Source organism: Phocoena sinus, chromosome 2 (assembly GCF_008692025.1).
Source record: "Phocoena sinus isolate mPhoSin1 chromosome 2, mPhoSin1.pri, whole genome shotgun sequence".
Classification (NCBI taxonomy): domain Eukaryota; kingdom Metazoa; phylum Chordata; class Mammalia; order Artiodactyla; family Phocoenidae; genus Phocoena; species Phocoena sinus.
In genome coordinates this window covers 172,885,593-172,905,465 of record NC_045764.1, presented here as the reverse complement: position 1 = coordinate 172,905,465, position 19,873 = coordinate 172,885,593, and the positions used below count along the sequence as shown (strand labels likewise).

The 19,873-nt window shown below is 46.0% G+C and overlaps 1 protein-coding gene across 9 annotated transcripts in view; it reads left to right on the top strand.

Annotated features, from left to right (window-relative positions):
- The window catches only part of SETD3 (SET domain containing 3, actin histidine methyltransferase), a 74,511-nt gene that overhangs the window by 13,215 nt on the left and 41,423 nt on the right, over positions 1-19,873 (top strand). For all 9 annotated transcript variants that reach the window (XR_004347708.1, XR_004347706.1, XR_004347707.1 and 6 more), the window contains exons 3-6: positions 2,038-2,130; positions 4,338-4,486; positions 6,491-6,563; positions 6,869-7,125. Coding sequence is in view for 6 of the 9 variants with exons in the window: in XM_032617965.1 (XP_032473856.1) it covers positions 2,038-2,130; positions 4,338-4,486; positions 6,491-6,563; positions 6,869-7,125 (572 nt within the window). In the remaining 3 variants the exon portion in view is untranslated. The remainder of the gene's footprint in view (positions 1-2,037; positions 2,131-4,337; positions 4,487-6,490; positions 6,564-6,868; positions 7,126-19,873) is intronic.

Below are 19,873 nucleotides of genomic sequence, written 5' to 3'. Positions count from 1 at the left end.
AGCTATGGCACGTGAAGGTTGAAGGTCATTGGGCCGTGAAGCCAGAGGTGAGCGCAGCGTGCCGCTCAGAGAGCAAACCGTAGGAACTGGGCTCCCTCCTCTTTACTTTCAGTGATTCGTAATAGTTTTCCAGTTTCACATATGGAAGTTATCCGTTCTTGCTCTAGGAAATTAAGTATCTGTTAAGTGCCGATACTTGCTTTAGCAAGTTAGTGTAAACTGGTAACTTCTTTCTTTAAATTGGAATTTAAGTTGGTGCTCTGTATGTTTCAGATTTAGCCGTGGTCACTCGATTAACTAACTACGTTTGTCTCATTTTCTTGGCCCTTTATGTTTAGATTATGTGAGAGGCTAACCCCCAAATAAAAATTTCACTTCCTTTCCCTGACACAGGCAGGCAGGCAGGCAGGCAGCAACCGAGTCAGGGTCAGGTCCCTCCCTGAGTTCTCCCATCCCCCCTGTGGGGAGCCCCCCCCAGAAGGTCAGTGTGGGCTCCCACAGAGCATGGCTGTACCTGCCCGCCCCCACCTGTCTCTCCTGCTGGACTACAGGTGGCCTCAGGACAGGCTCCTGTATTCTGGGGCCTCAGTCAGTGTTTGTTGATGGAAGAGTGAAGTAACACTGGTTAACCTAAGTTATGAGTCAATGCATAACTAGTTATTGTTAATTATTATTAATTTTTAAATTACTTTTTATTGGAGTATAGCTGCTTTACAATGTTGTGTTATTTTCTACTGTACAGCAAAATGAATCAGCTATACGTATACATATATCCCCTCTTTTTGGATTTCCTTCCCATTTAGGTCACCACAGAGCATTGAGTAGAGTTCCCTGAGCTATACAGCAGGTTCTCATTAGTGGTCTGTTTTATACATGGTATCAGTGGTGTGTATGTGTCAGTCCCCATCTCCCAGTTCCTACCTCCACAACCCCTGTTTATTATTTACCACATCTAGTCTTCTCTGTGGGGAACAAAGGGGGCCAGGAGGTTTATCAGGAATGTGGTCGGGGTCTCTCTCTTCAAACTGATACTGTCTTAAAAGGTCAGGGCCGCTGACAGGCCGGGTGCCCGGGGTGCAGCCTTCCACGGCCATGGCTCCGGTCTTGGCGGGTAGGTCTTTCGGTTTTGGCCCGACAGAATCTTAGCTTCTTTTTTAGCGGCAACTGTGCCATCTCTTTTTGTAACTCCCCCAGAGTGCTTATTATAGAGCCTTACACAAGAATGTGAAATGTTTGTTGACTAATTGTCCTTATGTCCAATTTAACTGGTTCCCTTAGGGAGTCATTGTTATGGAGTTTAACTAGAAAAAAATGTTGACTCTTAATATACCTTCTTTTCACCATCCACGAGAGTTTTCAGGAAAATGTTTTGCATTTTAGTTTAGCTTTTTAGATTTTCTTGTTATGAGTATTCTGAGGAAAATTGATCAGAGCAGCAAGAATGGGGTAGATGCAAGTTAGGTGCTCACACCTGTGTCCTGTGGTCACAGTGTAATATGTGGCCTGGGTGGTTTCAGAGGGTTTACGTGCTTTAAAAAGTCCACCTGGTTTATGGGCTTCCCTGGTGGCACAGTGGTGAAGAATCCACCTGCCAATGCAGGGGACATGGGTTCGAGCCCTGGTCCGGGAAGATCCCACATGCCGCGGAGCAGCTAAGCCCGCGAGCCACAACTGCTGAGCCTGCATGCTTCCACTACGGAAGCCTGCTTGCCTAGAGCCCGTGCTCCGCAACAAGAGAAGCCACCGCAATGAGAAGCCCGCGCACCGCAACGAAGAGGAGCCCCCGCTCGCCGCGACTAGAGAAAGCCCGCGTGCAGCAACGAAGACCCAATGCTGCCAAAAAACAAATATTAATTAATTAATTAATTTTAAAAAAGTATACCTGGTTTATACTTCTCACCTCTGTCATCACAGCTATACATCTTTGTCCTTTAAAAATAAACCAACAGCAGCAACAAAACCCAGATCCTCTTTCTTCTGAAGACTAACAGGTTAAGCTGAAAGAAATATTTGGGTGCCATGGTTTTTGTGTTACAGAATGCAGTAGTCCTGCCCCTGGCCCAGGAAAAGAATGGGAAGAGTATGTGCAGATCCGGTCTCTAGTTGAGAAAATACGAAAAAAACAAAAAGGTAAATTTCCTCAAATGATCATCACATTTTAATAATATCCTGTGGAAACCTGGCATAAGCAGAGAGGCTTTGAGAATGAAGGTCTCGGCATCAACCCTCAGGCCTCCGTGCCTGTCTGGATGGTGGTTGTAGAAGGGCTCCTAGATACTGGGAGGGAAACTGCATTGGGAATCCATCAGGATTTTCCCCATTTTTGAGGTGCCGTTGCTGCTTTGGAAGGGATAAAAATGTTGAGCTTCAGCGGGGTCAGTTTTTCTATCTGGGGACTGAGATGGTATAACTTTCATTTATTTTTATTTTATGAAATACATATTTAAATTTGTTTTTGCATCCTGTGTTTCCTTTAGTGTTTGAGGCCAGTACATGGTGTTGTGTGGTCAACACACAAATATATACGGATTGGTTAGTGTCTTGTCAAGATTTACAATGAACTCAAATATGTCTTGATTTAATAAGAGATGTAGTTATACTTCTCAAGCTGTGTTTTTCCAGGGTGTATTCAGTAGGCATCTTAATGATTCTCAGGCAGGCTGGCAATGGGGCCAAGTGTCAGTTCGGAAAAGCGTGTTCAATATACCTATTGTTTTTGTGCTGTAAAGCACAAAAGGTAGATTTGTATGCAGGCCACACGGAAGGTAGAAGGAGAAAGCATAATAAGGAGCCTGCGTTCAGAAGGATGAGAGAACTTCTTTGACTCCCCTTTTATTTATTGCCATGAAAGTTAGTGGGAAGATGGTTTGTTTTGTATTTGCCCTCTTAGGGAGTAGTTTTACCGCTCTCCCAGGCACATCTGCAAACATGCAGTCTTTAGGTTAGATAGTCTCAAACCCTCAATGGGGACGGGTTCTTTTATAATGTGTTAATTTGCATTAAATGGTAGACTGTGCTAATCCTGGCTCACCAAATTGGTTGCTGAAAAGTTTTTTTATATCCTGAGTTTCTGCGCTGAGTAGAGACCATTTACTATAACTGGCACTGAAGTTAGAGCATTCACTAGTTCTCAATAAGGGAAGAGTAAATTCTGTTTTAGAGTATCCCTAACAAAATCAGTTTTCTCCATTTAGCAGGTACCTTTGCAGACCTAGCCTGGCATGGCCCCAGGCCAGGCAGTCCTGCTTCACAGATCTAGTTAACCATGAACTGTATCTTGGGGACATGGCCACAGGCCCTGGGCTGGGTTCTGTGCCCAGCACCTCATGTGGTCGAAGTTCCTGTTCCTCTCTGTTTATTCCTCAGAAAAATAATGATTTTTCCTATGCACGGCTTTTCATCTTTTTTGATATTTCAAACGTGCTGAAAAGTGCCGAAAATAACACCTAAGCAGCTACTATCTCAATTGGATACATGCCAGAGTCTTGTCGGTTCAAGTTCTTCTTTCCTTCCTTCTCAGCTACTGGTCCGATGTCTTCCCCTCCCTCTGTGCTTTGATTGGTTCTTATATTTGTTTTTAATAAATTGGGCGTTTCAGGCACAGCTGAAGCCCCACACTTCCATCCCACTCCCTCCTCTCCCCTCCCCTCCCCCTGGGGGGGGAGCGTTGTCTTTACAGTGAATGTGTTTCTGCTTCACATATAACCCCATACAAATAGATGGTAGTAATTGGTATTTTAACAATTTACGTAAATGGTATCATACTACTGGACTTTCAGAAAACCAGTGTTAAGTTTTGTGTCTCGCTTACAGTGATACATATAGATGCTGCTCATTTAAGTTGCTGGACGAATTTCAGAGCGTTCCAGTTTTGTGCTCTTAGAATCAGGGTCTAGGGCTCCTCCTTACAGATGTCTCCTTGTGCATGTATGTATGTGAGCTACTGATTTTTGTTTTCGTGGGAGTTTTGTTAAAGCAAGTGTGCACATAAGAGATGGCAGGTTGCTCTAGAAACCTCCAGTGGTCATGAAGGCTTTCCCCATCCCTGTTATTGCACCTAATAGAACCTGACCACCAATATTCATATCACCTGGGAACAGCAGCTGTTGCTCTGTAACCAGCAGGACCTTCAGGATTTTAACTCATCTTTCCTGTCACTAGTTAAGGTATGTACTGTGACATCTGGTGGTCAGTTTTGATTTTTTTGTTTCAAGATTGGAGTCTTATTACTATTTCTAGGTAGTTAGTTCCAGTGGTCTGTTTTTTATTTTCTGAGAGCAGCATGACTGATATGTTCTAAAAGTAGCTCTTGTTTTCTAAAACATGGATTGATATAGGTCTGTCTGTTACTTTTGATGGAAAAAGAGAAGATTACTTTCCTGATCTAATGAAATGGGCCTCTGAAAATGGAGCCTCTGTTGAGGGTTTTGAAATGGTGAACTTCAAAGAAGAGGGCTTCGGTTTGAGAGCGACAAGAGATATCAAGGTGAGTTTGTAGGTGAGCTGCTGGTCTGGGGGGCGGGCTCTAAGAGCATCTGGGTGGTGTGGCGTGGAGGGCCCAGGGCTTGGAAACAGGCGTCTCGGGCTGTCCTGAGCACACTGTGGGCGTGTCGGCAGCGTGGAGCCCACCTCCCTCTCCCTGACCTTCGGTCTCCCGGCTGGCCCCGTGGTCCTGAGGGGCCTCAGCCCAGGGCTCTAGACAGCCCCTCCCAGGTCGTCCTCCTTGGAACTGTGCCGTCAGCCAGTGAGTGGGGCAAGTCGGGTCACATCTCTGAACCTCTGTTAGGAGACCAGAGAATGTGTCTCGCGGGCTTTTGAGATTTGAGTGAAGAGGAGGATGTGAGCTTGGGTGGTTTGGAGGGAGAGCACACAGGGCCCTGTGATGGATTGGATGTGGGTGGGGTGGAGGGTGGGCAGTGTTGAGATGCGGACCGGTTTTCTGGAGTGGGTAACTGAGTGGCTGGAGGTACCACTTACGGAGACAGCAGCAGCAGAGGGGAGGGGAAAGAAGAAGAGAAGTGTCCCTGTGCTAAGGGACAAAGCTCTTCTCCACTCTCGGTCCTTCCTTCCAGATGAAGGGAGCAGCAGCCCCCGGTGGGGCTCTAGGCCTCTCTCTGGCCCTCATCATGCCGCTCCTAGAGAGGAGGTGTAACGATCTGATGGTTCTGGAAGAAGGATCTGGGCTTGGCCTTTTTCTCCGTGGGAGCTGGTTGCCATATGTGTTCTCTCCCCTGCTCTCTCCACCCTGGGAGTTTTACAGGGCAGGCCACACGTGGGGAGGCCTGTCGGGGCTCCAGTCCTGCCTGTAACTAGGTGGGGAGTCTATCTAATTCTGGGATTCCGTAGGTGATATTTTATGTCACCATCTGTTATATTCTTGTGTCTCTCTCAGTTGGTTCAGAACTTGGGTGGAGAAAATGGATGTTATTTATTTGGGTCCCTTCAAACTTCCAGTAGCATCTCTGGTCAAGTCATAGTTTACTTTTCAATGATACCTTGATAAGCCATACGCTGGTTTATTAGATACCCGTTAAATATCTAGTGTGTGAATAGTACCTTGCTTGTTATTATACCATGCTTCCCCAAACACCAGGATCTCTTCCTTCATGAGGCTGATATAGTAAGGGACGAGACACACATAAAAATAAATAGTAGACATTGGTAAATGGCAAGAGTAAACCAGCTGTCACACGTTTTTCTCATCTCTGATGAGAAGCATCATTAGTATGGATGCTGCCCAGAATATCTTCTGGTCCGTCTTCACTATGTGCATGTTTTTTTAAGCTTTATTGAGGCATAATTGATATACAAAATCACACATATTTAATGTATATGTTTTGATGAGCTGGGACATACACATATACCCGTGACACCATCGCCACATTCAAGGTACTGTGTTGATGTGCATGCTTCAGGCAGTATAGACACATGGACAGGACTTCTGAAAGAAGCATCTCATGTTGCCAAAGTAGTGAGATAATGCCTTGGGAAAAAATTAGTAACCAGAGTATGTCTTACGGGCTTGTGCTTTCGCTGGTATCCGTGTGCTTTAAGGTCAAGCATGTGGAGGAAAGAATGTTACTCTAGCTTCAGAAACTCAATAGCAATTCACACTGGCAGGTTAGGGTTTTTGTTGGAGGTAGAATTTTTTTTGTTTTGTTTTTAGAACTTAAGTACAGCAAAGAATAAATAAGCACCCTTGTGCTCTATTCCCAAATTGTTATATTTGCTTCGAATTGCTTTTTTGATTTTTTTTTTCTCCCCAGTGTATATAGTTTTTCTTTGGACACAGGATTCGAGACGATGCTTCTACTCATTTAACTGTAACATAAACGTTTACATTTAAAAGTGTATTTGATAATTAGAAATAAAATGCTTATAGGCAACCTTAAGTTGTATTTCATTGTGATTGGATTTCTGACCATAGATGTAGCTGGATTGACAATTGTAACATGTCTTGGTGATTCTACTATTATTTTTTTCCTCCTAGGCAGAAGAATTATTTTTATGGGTTCCACGAAAATTACTAATGACTGTTGAATCTGCTAAAAATTCAGTGCTGGGTGAGAATAATTTCTATTTGTTCAAAGCAGAGCAAAAATGATAAAAATATATAAAATTTCATTTTGTGGCGCTAGGGACTATATTTGGTCGTTTTCTCAACTAGTGAAATATTTCCCCAAATCCACACGAAGTGTTTTCCGCACTTGTAATCTGACATAGTAGAAGAATGTCAAAAGAAGAGGGTACCTTACCTTAAATGTTACATGACTATCAAGATATTCCTATAACTTTAATATATATTTTGAATGAACACTTTTTAAAGCAGTGTGTGGAACTGATGCTGTTACCTTCTGGGTTAATTCAGGGCCCTTGTATTCTCAAGACCGAATTCTTCAAGCCATGGGAAACATCACACTGGCCTTTCATCTGCTGTGTGAGCGAGCCGACCCTAACTCTTTCTGGCAGCCCTACATTCAGACCCTCCCCAGCGAATACGACACCCCTCTCTACTTCGAAGAGGATGAGGTTCGCTACCTTCAGTCCACACAGGCCATACATGACGTCTTCAGCCAGTATAAGAACACAGCGCGGCAGTATGCCTACTTCTATAAGGTCATCCAGGTGAGTGGCTGGGAGCTGTTTAAAGGATGTGTTACAGGGTGGGGAAGGAGGGAAATTGATTGCTTAAGTGTTCCACCTAAACATTTTGCTTTTTAAGGTAAAAGGCATCGAGTGCATTGTTTCTGTTTTTACAGAAATGTCACTGAAATGTGGTTGGAATACATCTGACTTCTTCAGTGCCCAGTGTTAAAACAAGCAGCGGTTGCTCCTAAGTTATGAAAGTCACTACATTTTCTGAAAACGAAAGACAACCATGGACTTTTAGAAGCTCTACAATCTATCTAGTACAAAAAGATATGCCCCATGTCTAAATTTTCCAAGGAAATGAAAGTCCATTTGTGGGTTCTTCATACGTATATTAGTAGTAAAATATTGACAGTTGATTTATGTTTTGCAAAGTGTACTGTGTATTATATTAATTTTGATTAGTTCTAAGTAGACGTGTCATATGGAAATCTCTATAAGGTCATGAACATTTGAATTACACCTGATTGCTCCTTGCTGTGTTTGGCAGTTCAGCCAGCGTTCTCTTTCCTTTCCAGCTGAACAGCACTCACACAGCTGAGGGCCAGTGTCAGGGTTCCCTTGGGAGCTAAGAAAGGGCGAGTGTCTCTGCCTCTTGACTCGCCCCTTTCTCATATGCCCACGAATCAGCTCCTGGGCTGCTGTACCTAATAGGTGGCAAGTGGGAAAGTGAGCTGCTCCCTTTCCCTTTTCTTTGGGTAATTGGATAACCTGGATTAGGCTTGATTTGGTTGTTCCTTAGCTGGTCTGTCTCTGCTCTGTTTTCATTGCTACAGGAAATAATGTTTGGGTGTTCATCATTTAACCTTACAGCATGCCTACTGCGTAAGAATGTCACACTCAAGATTACATCCTCCCCTGTATCAAATACTTCAGATACATAAAAACTATGAGTCCTGTCTTTAGTAGAAATCGCTGCTTTTCTAAACTTTAAACTTCAGGAAGCCCTTAAGAATTATCATATAATATGTATATAGCATTTATTTTGAGTGTGCTTGGTTTGAAAAACATTGATGGAGCCAGGCCAAAACTCTGATTATTTGGTTAGTTTGCACCTACAATCCTGCAGTCTAAAGTGTGACGTGGCTCTTTGTGACCTGAAAGGGTTGTGCTTTTATTCCTAGTTTTTTTTTTTTTTTGCGGTACGTGGGCCTCTCACTGTTGTGGCCTCTCCCGTGGTGGAGCACAGGCTCTGGACGTGCAGGCTCAGCGGCCATGGCTCACGGGCCCAGCCGCTCCGCGGCATGTGGGATCTTCCCGGACCGGGGCATGAACCCGTGTACCCTGCCTCGGCAGGCGGACTCTCAACCACTGCACCACCAGGGAAGCCCTGTTCCTAGTTCTTAATTGTGTTTCTTCAATGACTAATAAAAGCGAAGCTGACCCTAGCAGGTCTAAGCCTTTGTCATTTCCTATTGTTAGGCAACAAACTGGAAACCAGCTCTTTTCACGAATGTGTTTCTCAAATCGGGGCTGTGAGATGGCGAAGGCTGGCGGCCTACCCTGAGAGGAACTGCCTCTGTGGTCAGGTGGAGGGTTCTGGAACGATGCCGAGTCTCCCGACAGCTGGCTTGGCGTGATCTTTGGATTTTCATTACACTCACCAGTCTGTTTATTTCAGTATTAACAAAGTAGTGCAGTTTTGCTTCAAGGTTCAATGAGATTTTAAATGACCGTGAGTCACTAAAATACTCTGTTCATTTTGATGGAACTGTCTCATGTCAGGGCTCTTAATAACCCTCTGAAATAAACCCCTTTAGATGATGTTTAGGTGACCGAATTATACCATAGTCTGTGTAGTAAATAGTATTATTGTGAACATCTCAGGAACTAGAGAACATTCTAAAAATAAACTTTAATTCAGAAGTTTTCCTATGAGTAATAAAATTCTTACATGACTAACAAGAACAATTTGGATAACTTATAATGAATCCGAATATCTTTTTAAAAAAACAACCACAGTCTTAAAGCATTAATGAATCTATCCGTTATTCCTTTTTAGTATTCCTTTATTTATTTATTCTTCCTTTTTATTGAAAACTTTGATTAATAAATGTGAAACAAGGTATATCCAAATGTGGACTTCTCAGACAATCAAATGTTGGCTTTTTTGCATAATTAAGCCAATCTTGAGTATTTGAAAATAATGGTCATGATTTTAAAAATGGGTGAAGGGGTTCAAAAGGTAAAAAGAAAAAAATATATATGCAGAATCGTAAATTTTAAAAATGATTTAAAGATGCCATCAAACTGTACTTTTCTTGACTGTCAGAAGCATCAAACCGAAGAGAAAGCAAGGTGTGTCTGTGACCACGTAATAGCTTCTTCTGTGTTACCTCAGTGCATCTCAGCTGGGCGGTTGAGAGGGTATTTGCCCTTGAGAGAGTATTTGCTAACAGTTGGAGACAGTTTTGATTGTTAGGTTTGGGGAGAGGGGGGAATGCCACTGGCATCCAGGCTGGGGTTGCTGCTGAACTTCTCATGATGTGCAAGGCAGCCCCCAAACAAGGAATTGTCCAGCCCAAAATGTCAATAGTGCTAAGGCCGAGACCCCCTGCTTTGTATTTATATATAGAGGACAGAGCACCTCAAATACCTATGTGATTCCAGAAATCACCATCAATCCCTTCTAGTGATTGGATGCCTAGGGCCTGACTGGCATTGATTGCTGGTCACTGTCTCCATATGTCAGAAAGTCTTCGTGGGCCAGTTCCAGATCCCCCCGGCTTTAGCTGCCTGCTGTAGCTAGGAGAATATATTTTAAAGTGCTTTTCTGCTTGCTGTCATTTAACAAACATCACTTCTTTTTAAAAACTTACAAATATAAGACTATAGGTTTGGAGATGTTTGACTTGTTAAGGATGTAAGTACAGGGGAACAAAGATTGAAAAAATCTAAGTGTAAAATTCAGATTACTCTTTACAAACACAGACTTGGACCAAGGAGTCGAGTCGAGATCCTTGAAATTGCGTTTTGAAAATGAACTTTATGTGGTGGGCTATCATCATTTCTCCACATAAGCTGGTGAGAGTTCAGTCAGGAAGGGGGCCTTTAACTGATGGGAGGGGAAGGACCATGTGCCCCGAACGGGGCAGCCCTGACTGAGGGTGGTTTCAGGAAGGGTCGAAGCGGCAGTGGGATAATCTGCCCAAGAGAGAGAGGCCGCACAGAAAGAGCCTGCGCTTTGTAGTCAGACAAACCTGAGTTGAAATCCTAATAAATGTATTTACTATTAAATTAAATATAATTTGGCATTTGTTGCTTTACCCTACCCCTCTGTGTTTGTCGCCTGATCTGTTAGGTAGAAGACCCATTTTTCAGTGTAACTGCTGTCAGCCCAAGTTGGGCTGTTCATCATAGCCCCCAGCACAGTGCCGGGCTGCAATGCCTGTGGCATGAGGAAACACCAAGGAGGTCACGGTTGAAGCCACCCGAGCCAGGGCGGCATGGTAGTGGAGAGGGTGGGCTCTGGAGCTGGCCTGCCAGGGTTCAAATCCCCACAGCATCATTTTTGCCAGGTCTCTGTGCTTCCGTTTCCTTTTCTGCAAAATGAGATAACACAGCACCTGTCTCCCAGGGTTGCTGAGTGGACGAAATGAGTTGATCTGCGTGAGGCCCTCAGTACATCAGTACTTGTCATAGAAATGCTCCATTTCTGTTACTGTTTTGTGTTTTGATCCTTCAGGCCGTGCCGTTTGGTAGTTTTGTGTTAATTGTTTTTAAGTTGCATCTCCCCTGTCCCTGCAGTACCTTATGGTAGTATTTCTTAACTTTCCTACTAAAAACTCCTGTTGGCCACGGATAGTGAAGAGTATTCTTGCAAGACTAGGGCCTAGACCCAAGTGACTCTTCACAAACTCAAATTGCTTCGATATCTCATGCTTTTGTTGTTACTGTCATTGGTTTTTTATCTCATGTTTTTAAATATTAAAAATTTGTGCAGTTGTTTGTTTGCTGTGGTTTAACAATCATGTAAAATGACTTACTATCAGGTCAGACTGGCACTGTAGGAAAACAGCCTGATTTCTCCCACGACCCTACCTGCCGCTGTGCATCCCTGGGACCCACATTCCAGCAGGAGAAGCGTGGCTTTATGTGGAGTAAATGCCATGAGCCCCACAATGTGGCCGGTCTAAGGGTGGTTCTTTTTCAATAAAAGAAAATGTGACAGTCACTTAACGTTAGTAAAAATAGGCAGCAGAAGAGATGATCGCACATTGAAAATACATCAGAATGAGCTTTGGCAGAAAATTTCTTAATCGATGATTTGATTTCTGTGGCTGGTGGAATAGGACCTCAAGGCAGCCCAGAATGAGACGTACTGCTGAGACAACCAGGGGGTCTATCTAGGCTATGGAGGAGAAGGTTTTCGCATAAGAATTCATGACAAAGAAAAATGGATTTAAGCGAGAGTTATCTTCTTAAAAATCATATTTTGAGTCTAGCTGCTTTTCTAGTTTCAAGATGTTCCCACTGCTTATAGAAGTCTTCAGTAACAATTGAGAGTAAACATGAATGTTAACACGGTACTGCTGTTATTTTACGTGTCATGTTTTCTCACTTCAGTACCAAACCATACATCTTATGCTTTTCCAGGCTTGGATGTTGGGCTTTTTCTCCCTTTTAGTAGACAGATCACTTCAACGATGCGTTATCACCCAGGGGAGAGTGAGTAGGGTTGCAGCACTTCATGTTTAACATTTTCAGTACAGTGACCTGCCCTCAGTGTGATTTTTTCTTTCTTTTTTTTTTTTTGCATTGTAGCTCTTAACCTTTTTCAGGGTCTTGGGAACCGTCTTCCCAGAGACGTGTATGTGTGCTATAATCACAAACCCTGGCGTACCATTTGGGGGCTCAAATTCTAGAACCTGATTTGCAGGTTTTGTTATGACTTCCAATTTAAAGTCATTTTTCTGGGGATGCAGACCAAACTCTGCTCTGAGCCGAAACTCATTCTTTTTCTCCTGAGCTGGCCGCTGGCCTGAAGGTCTGCCAGCCCCGGCCCGGCCACTGTCTCCTGGGGTCACCAGCAGTGTGACGCAAGCACGGCTGGTCCCTGTGTGTTGGCGATCCCAAGTCCCTGGGAAAGGAGCACAGAGACGTGTTCATAGTCATCTTGCGTCAGCCTTCAGGATGTTTATTCTAAAAGAAAACTGGCACTAATACTAACTTCTAGGAATTATAAATGCCTCTAGGTAAATTTCTCTGCATTGCATTCTTAATGTTTAGAGAAACCTCTCTCTCTCTCTCTCTCTCTCTCCCCCCCCTTCCTCCCTCCCTCCCTCTCCCCCTCCCTCCCCCCCCCTTGTTGTTGCCTAAGAACTAGGAAAATAATTTCCTCCCGGCATATTTTCTTGGTCAAAGGCTTTTGAGTGCGGCCGCTTGGTAGTTCAGGTTACTTTCTGTCTTTAGTTTGCTTCACAGAGTTGGTTTAAAAGTCTTCCCAGGACTCTGCTCGTCCTCTTCTGTGCAGTAGTGCTTGGGCTTCACGGTTCTTTAAGGTTTTTTCATTGTACCTGCATTGTATTCTTCTTGAGATGTGCAGTATACAGTGTGTCCTTTAGGTATCTAACAGAGATAGTATGTAGCCAGAAGCCTCAAACTCAGGGAATTTTTTGTGCATACCTGCAGTTAAGATCTCACACCTGCTGGTGAAACATTCTGCTGCGGTTTCATGGTTGAGAAATGTCAGCACCCAAACTCAGGAAGCTGAATTTAGAAATTGTGGCTCAGCCAAACGCTGGAAAAGGCTCGTGGGGATTGAGAACCTGAGTGGTGGTAGAATTTCTTCCTGTCAGATTGTGAAGGGGGGCGCGAGGGAAGAAGAGAGGATTAATAGTAGAGGCAGAACTTGGCCCTTAAAACTGCTGCAGAGCTTTAACCTATAAAAGTACACCTGACAGACCAGGACATTCCAAAGTTCAGCTCCAAGTTGGGACTGTTGCATGGAAATATATGACTAGTTTTGTGATAGAAATCAGTGGGGGAAAAAAGTAGGATTTGGCTTAAACCCAACTTTGAAGTGGTGTGATTGTGAGAAAATGAAGAAAATCATATCTTAACGTAGATGAATGATAGTCCAAATATTTCTCACCCGTGTCAATGGAAAAGAAATGAGCAGATCCTGTGAATGAGCTGTTTGTCTAGTTGACAATCCCACGTAGTGGGCTGGGCACTGCGATGTGGAGCGCCAGCTGTCCCAAGGTTAAGAGCTCTCTTGGGATGAGCACATTTTCCTGTGCTGTTGAGCTTGAATGTGATGCTCTTTTAAGTAAATTCAAGTGTACGGGGTCGAACAGCATAGAGACTTATCTATAAAATTACTATTTTCCCATTGATCTCATCGTTTAAGTGATTTATCCCACCTTACTTGGATCTCCTCTTTTTGCGCTGATCGAATCTGAGAGGTACAGGGGAAGGGCTGATGGAGAAACGCCTGTGTGTGTTAAGTGCTGTGAATTTTATTTCAAGGCTTCCGCCTTTCCTGCCTAATGCTGCAGGACGGGGGGAGGCTGTGTTAAGTTGGCCGGACAGGCAGCTTCTCCCACCTGGCCAGGCCCGTGGTGGCAGGAGACCCGCGCAGCCAGACTCACAGCTTGCTGCGAACAGGGCCTGCCCAGAGGCCAAGGAAGGTGCCACTTCTGGTTCTCGGCGTCCCGTGGCAGTTGTGGCGGAACGTCAGTTGCTGTCCCATTTCTCGCTGTTCTCCTTGTCCCTGATGGAGCCACAGGAGAAGAGCACAGACGTGAATTTTTGCCGGAGATAGATTTACCTCTGTTTTCCTGAAGCTCATAGAGAAGATCTGATCATGCATGAGGCCTACAGGAATAACATCAGATTTGAGTAAAGCCCCTGGGCCTCAGCATACTTTAAAGATCCAGCGCCTTGACACATGCAGGCGATGTACGTGGGCGTCAAATGCTGTCCTAGACACGTGTGGGTGCGCGTACCCGAGAGCCCCGCAGCGGAGGATGTGCACTTGCGTTCATGGAACTTGACTTCCGCTGGTGGCTGAGGTGGTGGCGGGCACCCCCGGTTTATGTGCAGGTTTACTCCACGTCATCCCTGAGGCCATGGGGAGCTTGGAGGGCTCTCGGTAGCCGGCTTCTCCCTCCGTTGGCCCTTCCTCTCCGCCTAGAAACCTGTGTAAGGGTCTTCCTTCCAGATAAACCAACCCACCTTCTCCTCCTGACCTTGGATTCACTCCCCTTTCTTTTTGTTTTTAGCCCTCTGTATCCTCCTGATTGTTCATTCAACCACTGTTTATTGAGGATCTCAAGCGTGAGGCACCACACCTGGGGACCGGGACTAATGTCCCTGGGGGTACAAAGAGGTGTTTTTGAACTTTTTATTTTGAAATAATTTTTTCGACTTAGGAAAAAGTTGTAAACATAGTACAAAGTTGAAAGCCTGGCCGTGGGCACCACCTCCTGGATACCCTGCTCCTTCCCACGTAAGTTCCCTTCCGGAGAACAAGTGTGTTCTCAGCCAAATTTCTGACGATGTCACGACTCCTGACGCAGGGTGGGGGGTACGGGACACCGAGGAGGTGAGTCAGAGGCGAGGGTGGGGATGAGAGAAGGCGCTTCAGTGGCTGGGGGTATCGAGGTAAACGTGGGTTCTGTGGTGAGGGCACTGGTTGGAGGTGCAGGATGTGATGGGGAGAGAATGAAGCCCTCTGATTTCAAGCTGTGCCCGAAGTCCGAGGGGCCTCTTCCCATCCTGTGAGTCGTGTTCTGTGCCGGGTACCCTGGAGCACTGGCCGGACCGGGAGGTGGGAGTGGCTCCTGAGCTTGTTGTATGGACCTGAGGTCACTAACAGAAGATGCTTCGTGGGGACAGAGCTGCCCCATCGGTGTGACCCTCCCTGGGCTCTCTCCTCAAGGGTTTAGTCCTGCCAGTCACCCTGTGAGGGAGGCAGTGTCCATCCTCCCTTTGCAGAGGAGCAGCGGGAGATGTGGGATTCCCAGGCCCAGGTCAGAGCAGGCCGGCTGGACCCGAGCCCTCCCAGACTGGGGTCGGCAGGTCACAGTCTTTCTCTACGGCTCTTTCTGGTCTTACTTTTGGGGCAAAGAAGTGGTCTAGTGTTTTTTTTTTTATAAATTTATTTGTTTTTATTTATTTTAATTTTGGCTGCGTTGGGTCTTCATTGCTGTGCGCGGGCGAGGGCTAGTTGTGGCGAGCGAGGGCTACTCTTCGTTGCGGTGCGTGGCCTTCTCACTGCGGCGGCTCCTCTTGTTGTGGAGCATGGGCTCTCGGCGCGCAGGCTCCAGTAGTTGTGGCTCACGGGCTCAGTAGTTGTGGCTCGTGGGCTCTAGAGCGCCGGCTCAGTAGTTGTGGCACACGGGCTTAGTTGCTCCGCGGCACTTGGGATCTTCCTGGACCAGGGTTCGAACCCGTGTCCCCTGAATTTATAGGCAGATTCCTAACCACTGCGCCACTAGGGAAGCCCAGAAGTGGTCTGGTTTTAAGGGCAGGGCAGTCTTGTTCAAAATCTCTCTTGGGCTCTTATTTTGCAGAAAGCTGTGCCATCCCCTGGGCCTGCACAGGGCACCTGCTGGGGTTCCTTCCAGCTCCTGGAGGGACCCCCGTCCAGCCTCAGTCTCACTCTGTGCAGAGGTGGGAGAGGGCACACGCGGAGGACGCCGTAGGCTGCTGGCTTTCCCCCACTTCTGGGATGAAGCTGATGAAGCGCTCTCTCTCTCTCTCTCTCTTTCTTTCTTTTTTTTTATCCTTACCAACTTGACTTTTAATGTTACAAAAAAGGGGAAACACTGGAACTTAGGAAAATCACTCCAGGCTTGCATGTCCTCTGGAGAGTTTCCAGTGACTTGGTGATCTTTGTAGAGCCTCTGGCTGTCTTGCTGAGATGCACTGACCTGTGTCCTTGCTTTTTCCTGATAGCTGACCTTGTGCATTCCTAATTTGTGTTAAATGTGTATGAGTGTTGTCCTTATCATGTCCTTATTTAAGGTTTCTGACTTTGTAGATTATTCATTCTAAACGTGTATCTAATTTTCACCATTTTTATAAATACAGGCTGCAGATATGACATTTAAAAACATCTAATTTGTGGTTTTAACCGTTTGCTTGTTTTGTATAATGTTATAGCAATTCAAATAGATATAGACTTCACCTGCTGGGAATCTAGTGTTCTTTGTTTTTTCCAGTTTTTGTTTCAGCAGCCTTTGAGGGACTCAAGAAACGAAATGCTCTTTCTCTGTATTCCTGGTTCTAAATGGGGGAAGCCATACCTGCGTCCAGTTGGTGGCGCATATTCCTTCTTGGCAGTTATTAAGGAAGGTCACCGTTTTGTGGTGTCTGTACAAGCGGGGAGGCTGGGCAGCCCCACGCTCTGTGTCCTCCTGTAGAAGTTTTCCAGGTAAGATTCCCAGATCTTCGGGCTGCCGTGGTTGCTAGGGCACTCCTGTCTCCTGCCCTTGGCTGGCCCGCTGGCTCTTCTGTCTGGCAGTCCTCCTGTGAACGACAGCCTTCCTGCCCTTACTCGGCTTGTCACCTGGGCCCCTTGAGAAAAGCTTCCAACTTTGCTGATCAGAGTTGGGAACGGAAGTCCAACAAAGCCATTACAAGGGTAATCATTCATGGCAATGCTGGCTATGTGTCCAGCACTGTGAGAGCTTTCTTGCCTTTTATTCCAGGAACTACTGCCTTCCCATGAGAATCTGAGACGGAATTAACCAAACTAGATTCAGCAGAAACCTCCAGTCCTAGGGCCCAAGTCTTTGGGGCATCACCCCGTTTTACAGGTGAGGAAATGGGCTGAGTGGCGAGTCAGGATTGAAGCCCAGATCCTCCCGACCCTAGAGGCTGTTTTTCCCACTTCCCTCGTCTCCACAGACCCATCTTCTCTACAGTTTCTTCTCTCCCCTTCTAGCCCCCGCTTTACCAGTCCTGGGTCTTTCCCACAAGTCTGATCAGTAGAACTTTTTTGAAAATACAAGTTTAAAAACAAAAGCTTCAAAATTGTTTTTTCTTGAACCCTGCGTTTTTTCCCAGCCCCCTAAGGTCTGTATCTGGTGATTACATTCCCTGTTCTCTGGGATAGGAATTCTGGTTTTATTTTTGTGTTGTTTTGTTTTGAGTGTGTGTGATAAGACGAGAGCCTGCTTCTGTTTTTTGAGACCTCTGACAAGCGCCCTTAAGAGAACACTCTCCTGAGTGAGCAGACACGTTGGCAGCCACTCGTGCTGGTTGACGTTGACATGCAAATTCCGTTCCTTCCCTGCAGAGCTGTACTGCTTTCATAATTGCTTATGACCTAAGAAATTCTGGCTTAGGCTGCAACCTTCCCATGGCCACTCTGCATATCCTTCTCGCCTTCTCTCAGTGAGAAAAGCATTTACAGTAGAAGCATGAAAAGGAATTAGAGGCAGTAGAGGAACCTCCATAACATCAGGGATTATATTGTTAATACATCCTTTTTACTCGGGTTGGGCCGGGACCTCTCGGCAGCTGGATGTGGAGGCACAGCTGGAACTGTCCACCCCCTCTGCATTTTAGTACCAAGCGGAAGAGTGGATTGAGCTCACCCTCCGGTGAGCTTGAGGGGGTGTGTAGACCTGCATGGAGTGAGATGGTGAGGACGATCGCTTTAACAGAATCGGTAGGTTAGTGAGTGTTCACAGGCAGGGAACATAGGCGCCTGTGTTCTGTTGCCCTTATTCCATAAGGTGCTGTGGATTAGACACAACCGCAGTCCACTCCGCCTGACTTCCTTGGAATTGAGAGCCCGAGCGTAGGTGGGGCTTTGCTGTTGGTATTCATCGGGCTCTGTGCTTCCTGCATTTGCAGAGGCGCTCTGATTTGAGTATTCAGTGCTTCATTCTAGCCCTGGGGGGTTAGATCAGGTGGATCACATCTTTTACCGTTATGGAAACTCATTTTAGCAGTGTGTTTCTGCTGGGCAGATTATCCAAAAAATTGCCCATGCAATATAATAGTTTTTAAATAGGCTTGTTAATAGCAGCTTCTTCCGACTCTGCCTGGCCATCCATTCTGCACCCAGCTTGCCAGTTTTCGGAGGAGTCGGTGTCCTGTAGAAGAAAGAATAGTCCGTCCGAGTCTGAGCTTGTCACCCGCTAGGTAAATCTGGTCAGGTTAAGTTGGAGTCTGTGTTCCCTTATCTGTAGAAAGGAGACATGGGTGCCCGCCAGCCAGGCTGTGTGGGAGTGGAGAAGATGCATCTCTGCGGGGCTCAGCATACAGACGCCAGCCCTGCAGACTCAGTGGGTCAGCCACACCCTCTCCCGGGCCGTCCTCTGGCCTCTGCTAGAACACGGTCCCTGCTCAGGGCCCAATCTGACAAGGCAGCCCTTCCCAGCGTGAGGACTGCTTAGAGGACCAGCCCTTGTACGGAGGCAAAGCACGCCTTCCTGGAACGTTCATCTGAGTTGTTTCCTGACTTGAGAGCAAAAGAGTAGATTTCGCCTTCTGCCACGACTCCTCCCCCCCCCGGCTGAGGCATTCGTTCAGCAGACATCTCTCTGCAAGGTGCACCTGCTTGGAATCGACAGTTTACCAAGTTAGTCAGAAGCTTGCTTGCTGGGCCTGTAAAATTAATTCAGTAAAAAGTGATATTTGAGGGCATAGATTGAAAGAGAAGGAAGACTCCTTCCAGCTGAGAAGTTGAGGAGGACTTCTTTTGGTTTTTGTCACTTTTTTTTTTTTTTTTTTTTTTTTGTGGTACGTGGGCCTCTCACTGTTGTGGCCTCTCCCGTTGCGGAGCACAGGCTCCGGATGCGCAGGCTCAGCGGCCATGGCTCACGGGGCCAGCAGCTCCGCGGCATGTGGGATCCTCCCGGACTGGGGCACGAACCCGCGTCCCCTGCATCAGCAGGCGGACTCTCAACCACTGCGCCACCAGGGAAGCCCGGTTTTTGTCATTTTTAAATGGGAGCAGTGGTGGTTGGAGAAGGTGATCTCAGAGACAGGCCCCCGCTGGTCTCTGACTTTGCCTTTGGCCTATTTTTTCCTCAAAGCACATTAGTACCTGACAGCATATGTGTATTTCTTCATTCATTTGTCTGTCTTCCCAACCAGAATGTCAGCACACTGGGGGCAGAGACTGTGTTTTATCCTCAGCTGGAAGGTGCCTAACACCTAGCAAGGGCTCAGTCGCGGTTTGTTGGGTGAATAAAGCCACCAGCCAGTAGCTGAAACAGCAGCAAGTAGCATTTAATAAAACTGTCAGACACTGTGCCTTAGTTCATTTCCTCCTGTCAACATCCAGTGAGAGGTGTGATTCCTCTTTCCTACTGAAGAGCAGACCTGCCGGGCCTCTCGGGTGGTCTCAGGTTTGGCTTAGACCCTAGAGCCTGTGCTCTCTGCAGGCTGCAATCCTCCCAGCCCCCCTGAGAGTCCCAGAACTCAGGCCACCTGTCACTCAGTCATCCGCTTTGTGGCTCTTCTGGAACCTGCGGGGGGTCAGGAGCAGACTTGTCTTCTGTGTTCCCTAGCTTAATTCTCTTCTTTTCTATGGGGGTGTTTGCCTGTTTTCTGTGTTCAGATAGCTTTCTAATTTCTCGTGGTTTGTAGGAGATCACCAGCAATGACTATGGTCACATGTACAAGTTTTTTCAATATTCAAGTCAGTTATTTTTGTTTGTTTGCTTTATTTTTGGTCTGGAGCAATTCTGACTTGTTTAAAATGGCCAGTGGCTTTCTTACTGTCGTTTCTCTTACTTTGGAATTCATTTTCCTTCCA